The 20,626-nt window shown below is 38.7% G+C and overlaps 1 protein-coding gene across 1 annotated transcript; it reads right to left on the bottom strand.

Moving 5' to 3' along the window:
* Positions 1 to 11,900: 11,900 nt before the first annotated feature.
* Positions 11,901 to 12,911, bottom strand: LOC127079396 (uncharacterized). Its single transcript, XM_051019777.1, has one exon. It carries the CDS (start codon positions 12,909 to 12,911, stop codon positions 11,901 to 11,903), a length of 1,011 nt encoding a protein of 336 aa, XP_050875734.1.
* Positions 12,912 to 20,626: the final 7,715 nt, after the last annotated feature.

The raw sequence follows: 20,626 nt of genomic DNA, 5'->3' as shown, positions 1-20,626 counted from the left end.
TCAAAAATTAAATCTAAAAAAATTGACAAAATACATTGAATCTGGACACTTTTGATTTATTTATTTTTAATAACTTTTAACTAGTTTTGTGAATAAAATGCAAAAAAGTATTTTGAATTTTTTGTGATTTTTATAATTAAAACACATAAAAAGGGAAAAATACAGAAAAAATAGGAAATGTGAGATTTAAACACACGACCTCTTTGTTCTAACTTCTTAAAGACCCTCTTTTACCAATTGGGCTAATGTATTTAGTTGAAATAAATTGAAACCATAATACTAATATGATAATGAGAGTTAATTATATTAATAATATTAAAACCTCTATAATTTCATCAATTTATATTTTTATTAAGTAAATACTACCCATAATTAATTGATTTTTTTAAATAAATAAGACATATTATCCTGATTACTAACCCTACTAACTTTCCCAAAAATTAATAGTAATACCATTTTTAGCATGCTCCTACAAATTATGTTTTTAAAAAAAAAATCTAAATAATACCCCTAAACTAAAATCAACTCCTAAGAGGGACTAAAAAATCAAAATGGTCTCCCTTTGACTTTTTAGGTCATTTGACCAGATGACTGGTATGCTGTGGATGTGTTAGTGTCAACTAAAAATGAAAATGAAAAGGTGGTCAAAATTTGGGGTACGAGACATTTGTATTATTTTGTTAACTGTTTGATTACCAGTTCAAAGTCACCATTGATCTCGACTTTGGTTTCCCCCAAATCTAGTAGTATTGTAAGACCTGTTATCAAGGTTTTATATTCATCCTCATTGTTGGAACAATGACCGTTGATCTTGAACTTATACTTAGTTTGAATTTCTTCTGGAAACATGATGAAAATTCCCACGCTCGTTCCCTTGGAATGAGTGGAACCATCAAAGTGTAATTTCCATGTCGGGAACTTGACATAGTTTTGCGCTATTTTTGTTACTGCATGATTGTTTACTAGTGATTTCTGACAAACAACCGCTAGTCCTCCAATATTATAAATTTTGGTAACTTACAGGATCGACTAGATTGATCCTAGGACATGTGTCTCAAGAACTATTGTTATGGTGGTTTGACTCATGATTAAGTTTGCTTTTGGTTTATGAATAATGAAAGGTGTTTCGACAATGATTCTAAATGAGATTCATGACTTTATAGGCAAAGAGTAAATGGCAGTAATTCTTGTAAAAAAAGGTTTTTTTAAGATAACAACAGTAATCGACGAAAGTGAAAATAAATAAATTGAAGTAAAAGGCTTTAAGTTTGAAAAATGCTGGAAATGAATGTTTGGCGAAATGTAAATGTGAAGGGAAAAGTAATGATGAAATACTGAAAATAAGGGCGATTCGATAGAAGAAAAGACAGTAAATGGTTTTAGTTTAAATGACTTGCATAAAATAAATAACATGAAACGAAATCACGGTGTTCTTCATACATACATTTTCAGCAAAGACTATTTTCTCTCGCTCTGGTACTCTGAGTATTTTAGTGAATATTTGTATATTTGTTTGAACACGCCGAAATCTAAAACTAAGACTCCTATTTATAACAATTCGACCCTAATGGTCTCTACACAGATGACTGCCACGTTCGACATTTTCAAGCGTTGCGTGTCTCAGATGCTTCCATGCGTTGGCCTGACGAAACTGCTTCGTTTGAATTTCAATTTTTTTTTCGCTTGAAGCTTAAAATATGTCAAACGCCTTCGTCGAAGAGAACTTGTGGAGACCAAAAAATCTTCTAAGTCTCAAGCTTCGACAAGAAAGGTCCTTTCTCCCAAGAAAAGGTTTTAATAAATAGCTTCGACACAACCATTTTTATTTGTTCTCTAAAACATAACACTTTCAAAGAACTTCACCTATTTGTCGAAATCCCCAGCTAACAAATTGCCCCCAATAAATGTTTATTTCGAATCAAATGCAGAAATGGGCATTTTTTGTAATCACCAGATTTCGACTAGAGACGTTTCATAAACCCAAAAGTCCATATCTGTCAGTTAATCATGATTTACTTTTTCAAAACGTCTCATCAAGACGTGTGCGCAGTTATTGTCATCATGAATTTCAACTTCCAAGAATAATGAACAGTAACCCCTGTACCCTTTTCACAGAAAAACTACCACGTGGCCCACTACCTCTGCAAGGTGTAACCAATCAGCTTCTTAGGTTAATACTATAAAAGCTCATTGTCACTTCTTTCTTCCCTTTTTACGAAAATCTTCATCTTTAACCTGAGTTCATCTCTAAAACTTCTCTGAAAACGTTTTCTTCTTCCTTAAAACCCCAATCCTTCAAAACCTCCAAAAAAACCCATAACAATGTCTTCTGATAAACAGCAAAAGCAATCAAAGAACATAAAAGGTGTCAGATCCTCAAAAGGTTCTGCTTCTCAGAACGTTCCAACTAGCACAATCACAACTGTTGGGGATCGGGAGTACATTACTTTTCCAAAACTTATCAAAGAACATAAATCAATATTTGCTTCCCAGGTAATGATTCCTTCTCTACTTTCTGGAAATACTTTAGGGTTTTTAGGCCCATTAGTCTCTGAAGGTCACTTAGAAAAATGTGTTAAGTTTTTTCCCTATTATCATACGACAAAACCCATAGCCAACAAAACTGTTTCCTCCAGAAATGCTGAAGATTCAGTCCAAAGAGAGGCTTTTCAACTGGATTTTATCACTGATAGTTTCAGACCCTTTCGTTCTTGTCCAACTCTAGACAAATCCTATTTAACTTGGTTGATGAAAGTTGAGAAAAAGAAAGCTTCATTTTGGAAAGAATTGGGTATTTTCGACCTGATTCAGATGTCGAAGCTGGGGTTTAGCTACTGCCAACCTTTATTATTATCCAATCTGTATTTCTGGGATAGTACATATAACACCTTTCATCTCCCTTGTGGAATGATGACTCCTACGCTCTTCGACATAGCTTCCATTTCTGGACTTCCTCCGACAGGAGAAACCTTCGACCCCTATCAAGACTGCGAAAACTTGATTGACTTTAACGTCAAGAATGCTTCGTTCAGTACTTATATTAATTTGTATCATGCTGATGGGGAAGAAGTTTCCTACATAGAACATATATCATTCTTAGGTCTATGGTTATCCAAGTTCTTCTTCTGCTATAAATCTCTGCAAGTTGCAAAGAGATTTTTAACACTTGCTAACCAATTGCATGTTGGTCGAAGAGTGTGTTTAAGTGAAATCTTATTGGCTAGTTTGTATGAAAGCCTAGGATCTGCTAGTGCTAAGTTAAAGGAGTATAAAGCTGGTACCAACTTATTACTATCTGGGCCTTATTGGCTTCTTCAATTATGGCTCAATGCCACCTTCGAATCCTTTTTACCAACACATGGAAATGTTGATGAAAATGCCCCAGAGATAGTAAATCGAAGCATTGAAGGCACCAGACTCCTTCAGCTGACTCCAGTTGATGATGTTGACAACTTACAAACTTCCCTTACCAAATACACCTTGATGTTCTCGAAGCGTCACCATTTCTCTCCTTCGATGGCTCCTTTTGCCAGTCGAACTCATGGTCCTTCCTGGTTCACTGCTTCGCTCGAAGATGCTGTGAAGGACGCCAACACAGAGATCAAAGATATACGGCGTGCCTTTCTCTTCCCAAGGCTGCTTGTTTCAAGGATCTTTCTAGTAAAGAGCCATGTTTGTATGTTGGCTTATCAACCTAATTTTGTCTCTCGATAATTTGGGTTGTGTCAACTTATTCCTATCTCTTTATTCAATCGAAAGCGCAAGATCTGCTGTGCAGGGACTGACTGGAGCGCTCGAGACATTGCAACCCACAAAGAATTCCATGCAAACTTTGCTGAACTCCAATTAATAGCATACCAACCGTCATTCTACTCCACTAATGGTTTCGCCACTTGGTGGACAGATTTCTATTCCAAGAATATGTTTACTACTGCTGAAATCAAGGAACGTCTAACGAAAGCCTTTTCATCTTTGCAGGAAAATGTCTACAAGGGTAAGCTTACTCATTCTGAAGAAATCCAAGCATTCCAAAAGTACTTTGAAACTGTCTATAACCCAATGGAACTTGTTCAAACCGTTTATTACGCAGCGCCAATTTGAAAAACAAATTGCCAAAAAGAGATTTCCCAAAGCAGTAAAACCTGAATTTAAATATGATTTGGCCTTTGAGTGCGAACCACCCATATTTCCAAATTTACCCAGTGTAGATTTTGCTTGTCATTTTTCCCCCTTACCCAAATTGGTTCATATGTGGGAACATTTTTAACATACTGAAAAATGACCAACAAAGACCTGCTAAAAGAGTAGTTGCAACCAAACATGCCTTAGACAGTTTCAAAGGCTTTCTTCACTTCGACTTAGATGCAGTGATAATTACTTCTCCGACATGTGAAGGTGTGGAATGTTTGGATTTCTTGGTTTTACAACTCCCTTTCATCTTTTGCCAATATTTTAAACATCTACACGTTTCGACTAACCCACATTCTTCTTTTAGCTGTCGAAAGGAAGGTGGTGAAGAAAGAGAAGCCTGTGGCAAAAGCAAGTTCAAATACTGCTTCTAAACCAACTACCTCTTCAAGCCAGAGAGCTCCTTCTGCCAAGGATGCTGCTCCAGAAAAAATGAAGAAGAGTTCAAAGGTATTTCATCAAATAACTTCTGTCTCTTTCGCATTTTTCTAACGGTATATAGTTTTCCTTTTTCAGGGTAGTGGAAAGCCTCCTTTGACGCCCAAAAAAAGAAAAGTCCCCACCAAAAATGTAATTCTTGTCGAAGATGATGAAGAAGAAACTCCTCCAACTCCACTTAAGAAAAAACAGAAAAAGAATAAGGCAGAAGTTTCCCCTTACCAAACAAATAAACAACAAGGTGTCGAAATCAACATTCTCCATCCTCCTTCAAAGGAAACTCAATCCCAGTCCTCTGGTGGCGCAGCACTAGAGCACATTGGGAGCAATGCTTCTGACCCTGAGGCTCAACAGGTAAACTTCTATCTTGAGTGTTTTATCTTTCGACAAACTCCTATTCTATTCTAACACTTTGTTTTCAGGAAAAACCTACCACTCCCCTCATTTCTACTGCCAATCAGAGTGATCCTTCGAGCGGCATGAATCCATCTCCTCCTCCAACAGTCAGCGGTGCTGTCCAAAACAAAGGATCTTCGACTGGAGCCCAAAATCTCGAAGTAGATAATGCCCAGAACGAACAAGAAACCTCTTCTCCTGGTGAAGATGGTAAAAGAGATTTGAAACATGCTGAAGAGAAGGACTCAACAGAGAAAGAAGATTATGAGGATACTCCCAGTAATTCTCCTACAAGAGTTGCGTTCCCTTCAGATTATGCTGACGAGGATGATCAGGATTCTGATGAGATTGAGGGGTACTTTCAGGAAGATGAAGACATGAGTGAGGGAGAAGCTGATCCTGAAGGAAATCAGACTGGAACTGGTGATGCTAATGTCGAAATGGTCCCAAATCCAACTAATGTTCGACCATCCATCATCCAGACTTCGCCTATATCACTTACTGAGGAGGAGAAAAAAGCTTTAAAACAAAATGATCCCCTCAATTATGTAAGGTTAATGATGGATCAAAGAGAATCTTCTTCAGAGCAAAGCATCTCTGGAGCTTCGACCCATTCTGGTGCTAGTGCAAACGAAGCATCACATGAAGAACTCCTTCAGCAGGTGAAGAAGGCAGTCTTTGATGTAGATATCTTTGAATAATTAAAGAAGGATGTGGGAGCAAGCTTTGGCATAAAGAAGCTGATAAGCAAGATCAACATCACTGCTTGCCCCACTGATATAGGTGAAGCCCTTATCGACATTCAGAACCTCATTGACCAAGTCTGTGCTGAATACCGTAGGGAGGTGGATGCCAAAGCAAAGCTTCAATCAACTGAAAAAGCTCAAGCCACTGAGTTTGACAATGCCCTTCGAACTTCAAAATCCTCTGAGGAGTTAGTCACTTTCAGAAAATCAGCCCAAGCAGAATTCGACACTTATACTACTTCGATACGACTCTGGGAATCTCACATTGCAGAATTACAGAAGAAGATTTCTGATGCTAAGGCGAAGCAGGCTGCTATCCAAGGCTTGGATAGTACTGAAGCTAATAATCTGGCAAAGCAGAGCGTAGATCACGTCGAAAAGGCTACTGCTATGAATGAAGATATTGCACGCCTCAGAGGGGTTCAAGCTGTTGTTCAGTACAAGATTGGCTTGGCAAATATAAAGTATGATCGGATGAGGGCCACTATTCCTTTTTGATTTCCACTTGTATTTGTTCTATTCGACTCTTGTTTATTTGTAATTTGATTAAGACGAAAGCCATTTGGGCAAAATTTGGAGTTTAAATATCTTCACCATTTTGGCCATGATAGTTCTTTGCTTACTATGTTGTTATGATTTTGACTTCATGCACAAATGGTTTATACTTCTTTAAGTATTTCCCATTTACTTTTAGGATTCTTTGATCCTCTGTTAGTTCTTCTATTTCGTATGCATTATTTGAAAATGCTTTTAAAATTCGAAAAGGTCCTTCCCAATGTGGAGACCATTTTCCTAATGCTTTATTCTTTTGATCCATAGGTAATATAACTTTCCAAACTAAATCATTCATAGTGAAAGTTTTACCTTTTACCCTCTTATTGTATGCCCTTGCTATCCCCTCCTTTTGTCTTCTTAATACTTCTAACGCATGCAACCTTTCTTCGTCCAAATCAACCAGCTCATTCATCATCATTTCCCAGTATAAGTCAGATGGAATTTCTCCTTGTCTTTGGATTCTCACTGATTGCAAGTAGATTTCGACAGGTAATACTGCATCATGTCCAAATGTAAGCTGGAAAGGTGTAGTGTTAGTAGCTTCTTTAGGGAAGGTTCGACAAGCCCAAAGTGATTGATCTACAATTTTGTGCCAATTTTTTGGCTTCTTCCCTACATGCTTTTTGATTAAACCAATTATTACTTTATTGGCTGCTTCTACTTGCCCATTGGCTTGAGCATAATAGGGTGTGGATGTTAATAATTTGAAACCCATTTCCTTTGCAAACTCTTGCATCTTTCGACCAGTAAAAACTGATCCTTGATCTGTTGTTATACTTTATGGGATTCCAAATCTATATATTTGCCTTTGAATGAATTCAATGACACTTTCTTGATCCATATTTACTAAAGTTACTGCTTCGACCCATTTAGTGAAATAGTCAATTCCTACAAGTATGTACCTTTGACCTTTGGATGAATTGGGTCGAATTTCCCCAATTAGATCTAATTCCCGACCTCTGAAAGGCCAAGGCTTGATAATTGCATGAAGCTCACTTGCAGGAGCATGTTGAATTCCTGCATGTATTTGACATTCTTGGCAACCCTTAGCAAACTCTATACAATCTTTTAACATGGTGGGCCAATACATTCCATATCTGAAAAGCAACGATTTCATCTTATGGCCTGCCTGGTGTGCTCCATAGGCTCCACTATGTACACTAGATAATGCCAAGTATGCTTCGTTTTCTCCTAAACATTTCAACATGATCCCTTCAGGGGTTTTCTTGAATAATTCATTCCCCATCAAAACATAAGATAAAGCCATGTACTTGGTTTTTCTTTCTGTATCCGTCGAAGGGTCCTTAAGATAATTAATAATTGGATTCCTCCAATCTGTATCCATTAAGGTATCAATGGCTAGTACTTCAAACTCTTCCTTGTTAGCATATCCTAACTGAGTGCTTTCCAAATTTGTCGGAGACAATCTGACAGCCATTGCTTTTCCTCTTACTTCGACAAGTTCCTCTAGCTTCCCTATTGAAATTCTATATCCTGAAGCTATTTGTGCTAAGTCATTAGCTTCTTGGTTTTTTATTCTAGGGACATGTTTTATGTCTATATATTCAAATTTTTAAGCAGCCTATTTGCAATGACGAAGTACATAATCAAATTTTCTTTTATACATTTGTACTCCTTCGTTAGTTGCTTGATTACTAATTTTGAGTCTCCTTTAATTTCGACCCTAGTTGCCCCCAATTCCAACAAAGCCTCAAGTCCTGCAATAAGGGCTTCATATTCTGCTTCGTTGTTAGAACAAAGGGGACCTTCAATTCTATATTTGAGTTTTGTTGGAATTCCATCAGGAGATATTAACATGATCCCAACTCCACTTCCATCCTTATGAGTGGAACCGTCGAAGAATAATCTCCAAGGTTTCAACTCAACTTGAAGTTGAGGACTTTCGACCACTGCATGGTCTACAATAAAGTCTGATACTATTTGTCCCTTCATTGCCCTTAAAGGCATAAAGGCTAAAGAGTATTCAGTGAGCGCTAATGCCCATTTGCCAATTCGACTGTGCATTATTGGCTTTGATAACATATACTTAATGACATCAAAATATGAAGAGACGTATAAATCAATAGGTTTTATATAATACTTGAGTTTAGTACAAGAGAAATGCAAACAAAGACACAACTTTTCTATTGAAGTGTATCTAGTTTCTGCATCATTTAAAACCCTACTAAGATAATAAATGGCTCTTTCGACGCCATCTTCATTCTCTTGTGCCAACATGCTACCTATGGTAGTGTCGGAAGTTGATATATACAGTCTCATAGGCTTCTTTCCACATGGTGGTGCCAAGATAGGAGGATTCGTCAGATAATGTTTGATCTTGTCGAATGCCTTTTGATGTTCATCATTCCATTCGAACTTCCCTTATTTCAGGCGTAGGAGGGGAGAGAAGGCTTGAGTTCACCCACTTAAGTTTGAGATGAATCTTCTCAGGAAGTTTATCTTTCCCAATAATGATTGCAATTCTTTCTTGGTTGATGGTGCTTTGGTCTCCGTAATAGCCTTCGTCTTATTCTGATTAACTTCTATCCCCTTTTTATGGACCACAAAGCCCAGAAAATCTCCAGCCTGCACAAAGAATGCACATTTAAGAGGGTTCATCTTTAAGCCACGTTTCTCATTCTTTCAAATGATTGGCTGAGATGGGTGAGATGATCTTCGTCTGATATAGATTTTATCACAATGTCATCTATGTAAACTTGCATAAATGTCTCTATATAATCATGGAATATAGAATTCATTGCTCGCTAGTATGTTTCCCCAACGTTTTTTAGACCAAAGGGCATAACTATCCACTCATAAGTGCCTATTGCCCCTGGACATCGAAAGGCTGTTTTGGAAATATCCTCTTTTGCAATGAAAATTTGGTTATAGTCAAAATATCCATCAAGCATGCTAAGATATTCATAGCCTGCAGCTGAGTCAACCAGCATCTCTTCCATAGGGGTTGGATACTCATCTTTAGGAGTTGCTGCATTTAGATCACGAAAATCTATACACACTCGTAAAGAGCCATTTTTCTTGATAACAAGAACTATGTTCGCAATCCATTCGACATACCTTGTGGTCCTAATGAAATTGCAACGAAGAATTCTTTCGACCTCTTTTTTGATCTTTGAAAGGATCTTTGGGGCGAATCTCCTTGGAGTCTGCTTGATGGGCTTCTTGCCATCCTTGATAGGTAGCTTCAGTTCGACCAGGTCCCTCTTCAAACCAAGCATCTCGTCGTAGTCCCAAGCAAAGCAATCCTTGTTTTCTCTTAGTAGTTGAATTACTCTTACTTTCAACTTAGGGTCCAGTTTAGTGCTGATGTAGGTGATTCTTTTTGTACTCCCATCTCTAAGATCAATTTCTTCAAGAGGATCTTGCGCCAACATCTTCGCACTCGACGTCACTGGGTCTTTTTCGAATCCCAGAGGCTCTTCGTCATATATGGCATCTAATCTCTGTTCTGTTAGTTTCACAGGTACCTGTTCGTCAGGGGGTTTTGGTTTAAAGTACTCCCCAGGTCCTGTATTATAGATTTCACCATGTGTGGCTTCGTCAGCCATGTTAGTTATCTCGGCTTCGAGAGCCTCTTTTCTTTTGTTCTCAGCCATGTAGGCCGAAATCTTTTCGAAAAAGGAAGACTCAGGCATAATACAAGTCTTCATCCCAGCCTGTTGGCCGTATTTCAGATGATTCCCCTTCTTCTGGGTCCCCCATAATTTCCCTATCCCACTGAAAGCCATTGGGATGTAGAGTCAAGAAATACAAAGCATTTTTATTTGAGGCGTAGCCTTCTTCAGCTGGGTGGCATGGTCCTATATGAGCCAAGTTCCTGTCGAAGTTCTTCTTGTCTACATGGTTCACTTCTGCCATGAAGTAACTTTGGCCAGCTTCAACATTTTCTACCACACCATCTTCTCTCCAAATGGATATCCTCTGATGCATGGTCAAGGGAACTGCCCTTATTCCATGTATCCATTCCCTTTCTAGTAGTAAGTTGTAATTCGCCTTCGCAGGTATCACCATGAACATTGTTGGTCTTGTGATTGATCCAACAGTCAGATCTACTTGTATGACACCCAAAGTCTGTCCTATCTTACCCTTATAGTTTGACAATACCATATTGTGAGGTTTGACATCAGTGTCGAACATACCTATCTTTTTCAACATGAATTGAGGCATCAGATTGACTGCTGCTCCTCCGTCCACCAGAACTTTATTCACCCCCACATGCCCAACTTTGGCTCTAATGTATAGGGGCTTGAGATGATTCTGCATCCCTTGGTGAGGCCTTTCAAAAAGAGAGTTCTGCTCTTCGACAACGCCGTTGTTGAGAACATAGTAACACACAGGTTTATGCTTCACCATCTCCACAGTATCAGCTTCCTCATTATCTTCAACCTCCGTCTCCTGATTATATTCGTATGGCAGAACTGAGACCATATTGCAATTCATATTAACAGATGACACCCCGTCGGACTCAAAGTCGTCAGTGAGCATTTCTTCCTCTCTTACTTGTTCCTCCTGAACTTTCTGATTTTTATTTTCATCTGGAAACAACTTCCTTCCTACAGGTGGTTTGGTCGAATTTGTGACATTTGGGGGAACCTTGACGCTGATGGATTCTCCAATCTCCCTTGAAGTCATCTCTCTTTCAGCCTTCCTCAACCTCTGATGTCTTCTCCACTGGGATCTTGACATGGGATTCTTTCCTTTGTAGTTCTCCAATCTGATAGCCTCTCTCTTAGATGCCTAGAACTGTTTTCTATAAGCCCAAGAGGTTCTTCCTCCATCCTCAAAACTTCTCCACTTTCCTTTCTTCGACCCCGCCTGAGTCCATTTGTCCTCAGGGACTTCTGCTGGAAGTTTAAACATAACTCTTTCCGCCCTTGGGTGAGGGCTGCCTGGCCTCCTAGGAACTCCCCTCTTGTCGAAGATGTACATATTCGGGTTACCTCCATGTCCGTCCCAACCTTGGTTAGATTGGATTCTTTCGAATGCTTCAGCTAATTCTATGTTGTACACTGCCCCACACCTGGGACATATCAAGCATTCTATTTCGCACTTGTAGCAACGCACAATAAAACCAAGAAGGCTTTCTCTAGGCTTGGGATACAGCTTCTGTAATTGGCTTTCCTTCCTCCAGTTTCTCTCAGTCTTTGTTTGTTGCCATCTTTCATAATCCTCAACCACCCTTCGACATATCCTGATGCTACACCTTGGGCACAACAACATGTCAGAATTTCTTTTGTGACATCTCCAAAGGTATTGACGTAGGATTTCATTGGCTTTGGGATAGCCAAATTGCATCCCCTCTTGCTCCATCTTCATACATTTTTCCACTTCCTCCATTTCTGGGGGGGGGGGGGAGGGTTGGTTCAGATCCACCATGTTGACACCTAGATTGGCGCCATCAGTGATTGAAATTTCCTCGAATTTCTTCCTTAGGACCTCAGTAGCCTCAGTTGCTTTCCCCTTAAGACCTTCAGTGGCCCTTGTTTTGACATTAGCAACCTGTTCATCTTTGACAGAGATTCCAAAGGGAACATCGTTATTTAGGCCATCAGTAGCCTACTTTCCATCTAGCGCATAACCTTCAGTTCCTATTGCCTTCACAACCTCCACTTCCCCTATGTCAATCATGTTGATTTCGACAGGTTCAACATAATTTGTGTCAGCAATGTTGAGGGGATAAGCGTCAACCTTCATCTGGTTTTTCCCATTGTCAGCGAACTTGGGGCGGCCATCCTTAATTGGATTATGAATAAGATCCCTGAAAAGAAAGCATTGTGAGGTTTTATGACCTAAAAAATTGTGATATTTACAGAAGCCTCTTTTCTTCCGTTGTTCTAACGGAGGAATTTTGGTATTAGGAGGCACTATCATTTGGCCATATTTTATTAATAAATCGAAGATTTTGTCACATTTGGTAACATCAAATGTGTAAGTATTTTTAGGAAATCTATCATTCTTTTCAGTTTCGACAGGGTTCCTGCCATTCAAAGGTGTAAGTAATTTACAGGCATAAGGTGGTGCTTCTTTTAATTCAGCCAAATCTACTTCGAATTCCTCAAGACCATAAGGGTCATTAGAGATTTCAAACTCCCCATCTTCGAATTCGACATAAGCAACCCTTTCTTTCTTATAATTCTTATTAGCTCTGGCCTTTTCAGCTTTTAAGCGTTCGACTTGTCGAACCCTGTCTGCTAATTGGGCCATATCTCTTAGATACTGGGTATCTAACTTTTTACTGATGGAATAGTCTAAACCTCCAGCAGCCATTTCGACCAACTTGTGTTTAGGCACTATTGTAAAGCATCTAGATTTCAACAAACGGAACCTATTCAGATAATCATCTATAGGTTCAGTGATTTTTCTTTTGATACTGGCTAATTCCTTAAGACTTATCTTAGTTTGGCCCATGTAGAATTGTTCATGAAACAATCTTTCCAAATGAGGCCAAGTATCTATGGAATTTGGTGGCAAAGTTGTAAACCACGTGAAGGCATTCTTCGTTAAAGAACTGGGGAAATATTTCATTCTTAGGTTCTCACTGTTCGCCAAATCCCCTGCCTCAATCATGTATCTGGCTATGTGTTCTATAGTGGATTCACTAGTGTCCCTTGAGAATTTGGTGAACTTAGGGATTTTACAACCCCTTGGTAATTCAGTTTGTAGGACGTATTCTGATAAATGAGAGGAGTAATTTGGCCGTCGAAGTCCTGTATTCAGACCATTCTAGGCCATGATTCTCTCTATCATAGTAGTTAAGTCATTTTCCATCACGTTTTCTCGCCTAACCCTATGAATTACTTCGTCTGCATCCTGGTCTCTATTAACCATTATTACTCTCCTGGGTTGTTCTTCAGGGACTTCCTATCAAACTGGCTGTTGTTCCAATCTTGCCCCCATGACCCTTTTGTCAGGCGCTTGTCTTGGTGGTCGAACCTGATCTATAGTTGGTTCTTCTCCCTGGATTATAACCTGGTGTGGCCAGCGTCAAATAGAGGACTATGGGGCGCCTAGGAAATCTGCTATGCGTCCCATCTGCGCTGATAGTTGTTGGTATGTTTGGGCATTGTCATTGTTAGTCCTATTCACATTCTGTATTAGGGGAGAAAAAATCGGTATTCATTTCTCTGGCCAAAACTCCTACCATATCATGGTTACTGGCATCCATTTGTTGTCTAAAGGCTGCCTGGTTATTCGTTGTAAGGGTAGGTAATAGGGTGGAGACTCCTTGTGATTGGGTATTTCGACCTACGTGGTTCATGCCAGAGCCAGAATTTTGAATTGGCGAAATAACCGTATTATGGGGTTGAGTATATATGGAAGAATTGTTTTGAAGTCCCGTCATGGCAGTAGATGGCATTCCATATGGGTATTCTCTCAAAGGCCTAAAATTCTCAAATCCTGGTGGCCTAGGGGTTGAAATTGCAGGAATGTCTGCTACGCTTGACATAATAGGCATTGTTGTCGAATTATGCAAGGCCATGGATCTAGATGTTGGTATGGCCTGTGCACTAGGGATCTCAGTGGATGCATCAATCGAATTTGCTCCGATTGTGCCTGTTCCATAAGGAGGGAATTGTTCCCCTTGACTGGTTGTATTAACCATCTTTTTTGTGTTTTTTCTTTTGGTTATAGGTTGAGAATTGTTGGCTATCTTACCACTTCTAAGGTTCATACAACACTATGATTTTTTAAACCAAAAGAATAACAGCGATTTTGTATTGTAAACGTAAAACAAACTATTATAATTAACAATTCTTTTGACACTGTCCCACTGGGCGTGCCAATTTGTTTACCAGTGATTTCTGACAAACAACCGCTAGTCCTCCAATCTTATAAATTTTGGTAACTTACAGGATCGACTAGATTGATCCTAGGACATATGTCTCAAGAACTATTGGTATGGTGGTTTGACTCATGATTAAGTTTGCTTCTGGTTTATGAATAATGAAAGGTGTTTCGATAATGATTCTAAACGAAATTCATGACTTTATAGGCAAAGAGTAAATGGCAGTAATTCTTGTAAAAAAGGTTTTTTAAGATAACAACAGTAATCGGCGAAAGTGAAAATAAATAAATTGAAGTAAAAGGCTTTAAGTTTGAAAAATGCTGGAAATGAATGTTTGGCGGCTTCGACAAATACCTCTTAATCTCATCAAAGCCTGTTGATTTTCTAGTTCCGACATGAAACATTCTTCTTTCTATAAAGGTAGTAGTGGTGAGAATACTTTTGTCTTACCACTCAGATTCAAAATGAATATTCATAAAAAGTTACTTTTTCCCAACAAGGACTGGAGTTGTTTTTTATTGGTCGGAGACTCGGTTTTTTGTATGGCGTTTGTCTTGTTTGAATTTAACTCCATGCTCTTCTTATGGACGACAAAGCCAAGAAAATTCCCTGCATGAACACAAAAAGCACACTTTGATGGGTTCATTTTAAGCCCATGTTTCCTCATCCTTTCGAATGATTGTCAAAGATGGTCAAGATGGCCATTCTCGGATGAAGATTTGATAACTATGTCATCAATGTACACTTGCATGAATGTTTCAATGAATTCATGAAACATCGAGTTCATTACTCTCTGGTAAGCGGCACCAGCATTCTTCAGGCCAAAATGCATCATTACCAATTCATATGTTCCTAAGGCCCTTAGGCATCGCAACACCGTTTTTGCTATGTCTTCTTCTGCAATGAAAATCGGTTCTAACTAGAGTGTCCATCGAGGAAACTAATGTATTCGAATCCCGCCACCGAATTGACCAATAACTCAACCAATGACATCTTATATTTGTGTTTAAGAGTAGAAGCATTAAGATCTCTAAAGCATATGCAGACTCTGAGGGTGCCATTTTCTTAGTAACTTGAACAATATTAGCTAGCCAATCGACATACTTGGAAGGTCTGATGAACTTGTTATGGAGCAATCTCTCGATTTCAGCTTTGATCTTCAACATGATTTCTGACGCGAACCTTCTCGGGGTATGTTTACTGGCTTCTTATCAGGTCTGATCAGCAACTTTAATTCTACTAAATCACGACTAAGTCCAGGAATTTCATCATAGTACCAAGCGAAGCAGTCTCTAACTCCTTTAGCACCTTGATCACTTATGCTTTCAAGTGTGGGGTGAGTTTTACATTAATGTATGTCGGCTTTTTCTTCGTCCCATCTCCCAAGTGTATCTTCTCCAAAGGATTTTGCGCCTGCATTTTCCTGGTCGAGATCGTTGGGTCTTTCTCAAACCCTAAAGGATCATCATCATAAATGCAATATAGCCTTCGACTTTCTGAAGCTGTTATTTGGCCAGTAGAGCCAGATTGATTTTCCATAGAGTTATCAATCTTAATTGTTTCGACAAGAAATATTTGTTAAGATTCGACCTTTAAGGCCGCTAGTATCTTGTTTTCAGAAACATAGACCGAAATCGAAGCCAACGCACTTGACTCAATCACGATCTTCATCAGATCATACCATCGGTTGTACCCTCTGACAATTTCTCATTCCCAAGTAAACCTGTACTGAGGAAGTAGGTTCACTGTGTAGTATACCTCACGCCCTTCAAAGTTAAAGCCTTCTCTAAGGTCGACATGGTGAAATGTTCGCCAATTTCTGGTCAAAGTTAAGTTTTTCGATGTGATTGACATCTGCTCTGAAAAAGCTTTGATCCACTTCGATGTGATCAACAATCTCATCAGGCTTCCAGATGGTGATCCTTTGATGCATAGATGAGGGTACACATCCTACTCCATGCAACCACCCCTTACCTAATAGTAAGTTGTAATTTGCTTTTGTCGGCACCACCACAAACATTGTTGGCCTTGTGGTAGTTCCTACCACTATGTCGACTTGAATAACCCCTAAGGGTTTGCTGGTTTTACCCTCATAATTGGACAATACCATGTTGTTACAAGCTAAATATGCGGTAAATTGACCTATTTTCTCTAAGAGGGACTGGGGTATAACATTGACACATGCTCTACAATCGATGAAAACCTTGTTGATCCCTATGCCATTTACCTTGGCCCTTATATACAAAGGCTTCATGTGCTACTGCATGGACATGTATGGCCTTTCAAAATTGGCATGTTCTTTATTCACTGAGTCGTTTTACATTGTAACACAAAGGCTTATGGGTAGCTAGATCTTCATCAAGACCTTTTTCCTCAATCACTTCTGTGACTGTATTGTATTCTAAGGGAAAAACAAATATCATATTGTTAGTGATATCTAATTTCGGTTCAGACCCTGAGTCGAAGTTGTCTGTCTCCATGTCGACGTCTTCGACTACTTTATCCTTTGTTGCTTTCTCGTTATTTATTAGTGATAGAGGGGGAAACAACCTTTGTTTAACTGGACATAGACTAGACTGACCTTTATCAATAATTTGAATGTTATCACTTCCGCTGGAACTTCCAACCTCTTGTGCAACTTTCTTATTTCTCTGGTGTCTCCTTCACTGGGTCTTAGTCATGGGTTTTTTCCCATGTATTTATGTTAGACATAATAATACCTCTTAGAGACTTGAGAGTTGTCTTTGTATGAGGAACCAACACCAACATTGACTACTTTCCATTTTCCCTCATCAATTATCGACTTCCTAACATAGCATAATCATTCTCTAGGAGATACATCTGCGTTGGGGACATAAGTCCTACCTCCGAATTTTGTTGGACCTTTTCCTTTGCTGGAGAAAATTTATTTGGGTTTGTCCTATCGGACAAACTTTTTAGCTTGGTAAGAGTTTATCCTCTCCAACTCCTTAGCACCTTCTTTGTCAAACACATAGCTGTACCTGGGGCATAAAATCACTTCTGAATCTTTCAACCTGCAACAATTAAAAAATTCGACCAATTTTTCTTAAGCTTTGGGGTAGACCTTTGTTGCTTGATCTTCATAGTTTGCTGCTGTCTTCAGCCCCAACTTTGTCGACAATGTCGACCACCATGATGTCTACTGGATCGACAAAGAGAGCCTCAACTTTTGTTTCAATGTCCTCTTCTGGCAGCGGTTTCTGCTTTTCGGAAAACTTGAGCCTCCCATCTTTGAGAGCATTTTGCACTAGATCCCTAAAAAATACACATTGAGAAGTTTTATGACTAAAAAAATTACGGAATTTACAATTTTTTTTCTTTCTTTGTTCTAATGGTGAGACCTTATCCCCTTTAGGAACAACAATTTATCCGTCAACAACCAATAGATCAAAGATTTTGTCACACTTAGTAACGTTGAAGGTATATGTTTTAGCAACAAAATTTTCATTTTTGGATTCGACGAGATTCTTCCCATTTGAGGGTTTTAGCAACTTGCATTTGTAAGGAGGCCCTGACATTAGTTCCTCTACATTAACCCCATTCTCCTTTACATACTCATACTCCGAGTCGTACGAATTCCCTCTATTATCGACTTCGACATAAGCCATCTTCTTTTTAATGAACTTGGAGGTTCTAACTTTTTCGGCCTTCAATCGTTCGACTTGTTGAACTCAATCGACTTGGGATAACATTAAAGCATTAAGACTATTATGTATATAGACTGATGATCACATCTCATGGATCATGGATAAAGGAGTTATCAAGTCTTAAATATAGGTATGAATATTAAGAGTAATATTTATACTGGATTGACCCGCTATGAGAATACTATATAGAAAGTTATGCAAAGTATCATAAGTTATTCTCATGGTGGTAATGATGTATACCACTCTTCGACCTGAAACCACTATGGACCCTAGATGTAGAGTCGAGTGCTTTATTGCTGATCAAACGTTGTTCGTAACTGGATAACCATAAAGACAGTTGATGGGTACTCCACGAAGCATGCTGAGGGACATGAGTGACCTAGATGGAATTTGCCCATCCTGCGTAACAGGATAAATGTCTATGGGCCCAATATTGAACTGGACAAGGATGACACGGTCTATACCTTGTGTTCAATATAGACATAAGGGCAAAAGGGTAATTATTCACATAATTATTATCACAGAAGGATTTGTCAGATCACATGACATTTTCGTATCTTGGGTAGCAGTGATGTGTTGCTAGATACCGCTCACTGTTTATTATGTTAAATGTGTGATTTAATATAATTGCCAACGTCGTGAAAACCTACAGGGTCACACACAAAGGACGGATTGATGAGAGATAGAGTAACTAAGGAACACCGTAAGGTACGGTAGACTTAAATGGAATACGAAATATGGTAAGGTACCACATGTAACACCCCGATAAAAATAAGATAATTATTTAATTTAAGTTAATATTATAATTATTAATTTAATTAAATAATTGGAATTTTTGGATTATTATTATTATTATTATTGGAATAATAATTATTGGAAAATATATAAGTTGGAAATAAGGAAAAAGAGTTCCATTTTGGTAAAAAGAGTTTTCACGTGAAAACAGAGAAGCGGCTCAAAAAGAGGAAAAGGGCAAAGAGGCAGAGCAAGAGGAAGAAGGTTGGAGAAGAGAAGAGCTTGAGGCTAAAGGATTGCCGGATTAACTCAGGTAAGGGGGGTTTATCGTCGTTTAATGGGTATTATGGGTTAACATGTAATGGGTAGTGATAAACCGTTGAATTGACCTTAATTGGGATGTTGAATGCTGAAAAATTGTATTGGATAAGTTGTGTTAAAGCTGTAATTGAATCTGTATTTGTGTGAGTTGCGATTTCCCGAAAGTGTAGCTTTTTACGGAATTGGAATCGGAGGTCCGGAAGTCCTCCAACGGCGGAAAATGCGGAGAATTCTGCATTCTGCTTCGTGTTAGCGCAGGAACAGCTTTCTGTCTTGCGTTAACCGGTTAACCCAGGGCGTTAACCGGTTAACACTGTTATAAATTGTGAAAATTGCTGTTTTGCTTGCGTTAACCGGTTAACCCAGGGTGTTAACCGGTTAACACTGTTGTGAGTTGTGAAAATATTGTTGTTCTGTCTGCGTTAACCGGTTAACCCAGGGCGTTAACCGGTTAACACTGTTGAGTTTTGCCAGAAAGCGTGTTCTGTGTTGCGTTAACCGGTTAACCCAGGGCGTTAACCGGTTAACACTGTTGGAAAAGTGAAAAATCAATATTTGAATAATGTGTGCATAATTGGTGTTTGGCCTATATTGGCGTATGATGTAATAGGGATTAATTCCCGCTGTTTTGAGCAAGTATAGGTATTAGTGGAGTGTGTTAATACTGTGATTAATTATTTGACATGATATGATATTTTGATACATGTGCTGATGATGTGTGAAAATATGCATAATGTTGTGAATGTATATATTATGCATGTGTTGGTGAATGGACTGTTTTATGGCTTAGAGTGTGAGCATATATCCATTGTGGATTGTTGTTAATGATGTTGCATTGCTAGGTGAATTAGCATGCATATTGTGGCCTTTATGGTGGTAGCTAATTCCCATGGTGAGGAATTAGTGAGTAAATCATTGTGGATTATTGTTGATGATTTTGCATTGCTAGGTGATTTAGCATGCATATTGTAGTCTGTATGGTGGTAGCTAATTCCCATAGTGAGGAATTAGTGAGTTGGTGGTAGCTAATTCCCGTGGTGAGGAATTAGTGAGTGAGTCACTAGGTCTCAAATGAGTGGGACTAGTGGGCTTGGTAGCCGTATCTGGATTTGATCGGTGAGGTGAACTATATGTTCACGAATAGTCGGTACCGCATGCATGGAGTCTCATTGCATAATGTATGTATGACGTATAATATGAATGGATGTATTCCAATATTATGCGTGTGTTTGTGTTGGCATTGAGTATGAGTATGAATTGTGTTGGCATTGAGTATGATATTTGAGTGGATGTGCCGTTACTGCATGTGTGATATGATTAGGGTGATTGATGTGTTAAATTACTTAACATTGCATGATATTTTATAATGTTTATTATATCGATTGAGGAACTCACCCTTACAACTATTTTTCAGGTAACGAGCAGTGATTGAGTAGAAGCTAGTGCTTGGAGTCTAGTGTAGTCTCCTTAGTGGGTCATGCTCTGATAGATGTAACATCGGGACGGGATGTTTTAACTTGTTGAATAATTTAACATGTAATGTGTTACATGTTTTGCATGATTGATTTGATTTCTAACCGCTGCGTATTATGCAAATACTTTATGTTTTGAATTAATTAAAAGAGCATGACAGTTATTATGGTGAATGGTGTGAAATGATTGTGTGACACCCTTAATTGCATAATTACTCTGATTGATATATTGATATTTAATTAAATATTTGGGGTATTTTAGAAGGGTGTTACATTAGTGGTATCAGAGCATAGTCGGTC

Source organism: Lathyrus oleraceus, chromosome 5, assembly GCF_024323335.1.
Source record: "Lathyrus oleraceus cultivar Zhongwan6 chromosome 5, CAAS_Psat_ZW6_1.0, whole genome shotgun sequence".
In the NCBI taxonomy this organism is placed as follows: Eukaryota; Viridiplantae; Streptophyta; class Magnoliopsida; order Fabales; family Fabaceae; genus Lathyrus; species Lathyrus oleraceus.
Note: the sequence above shows the minus strand (reverse complement) of the source record. Positions and strands in the feature narration are given on the sequence as shown.

What these genes read in the sequence shown, in the direction of transcription:
- LOC127079396 (XM_051019777.1), bottom strand. Translation starts at nt 12,911, where the DNA reads ATGATTGAGGCAGGGGATTTGGCGAACAGTGAGAACCTAAGAATGAAA.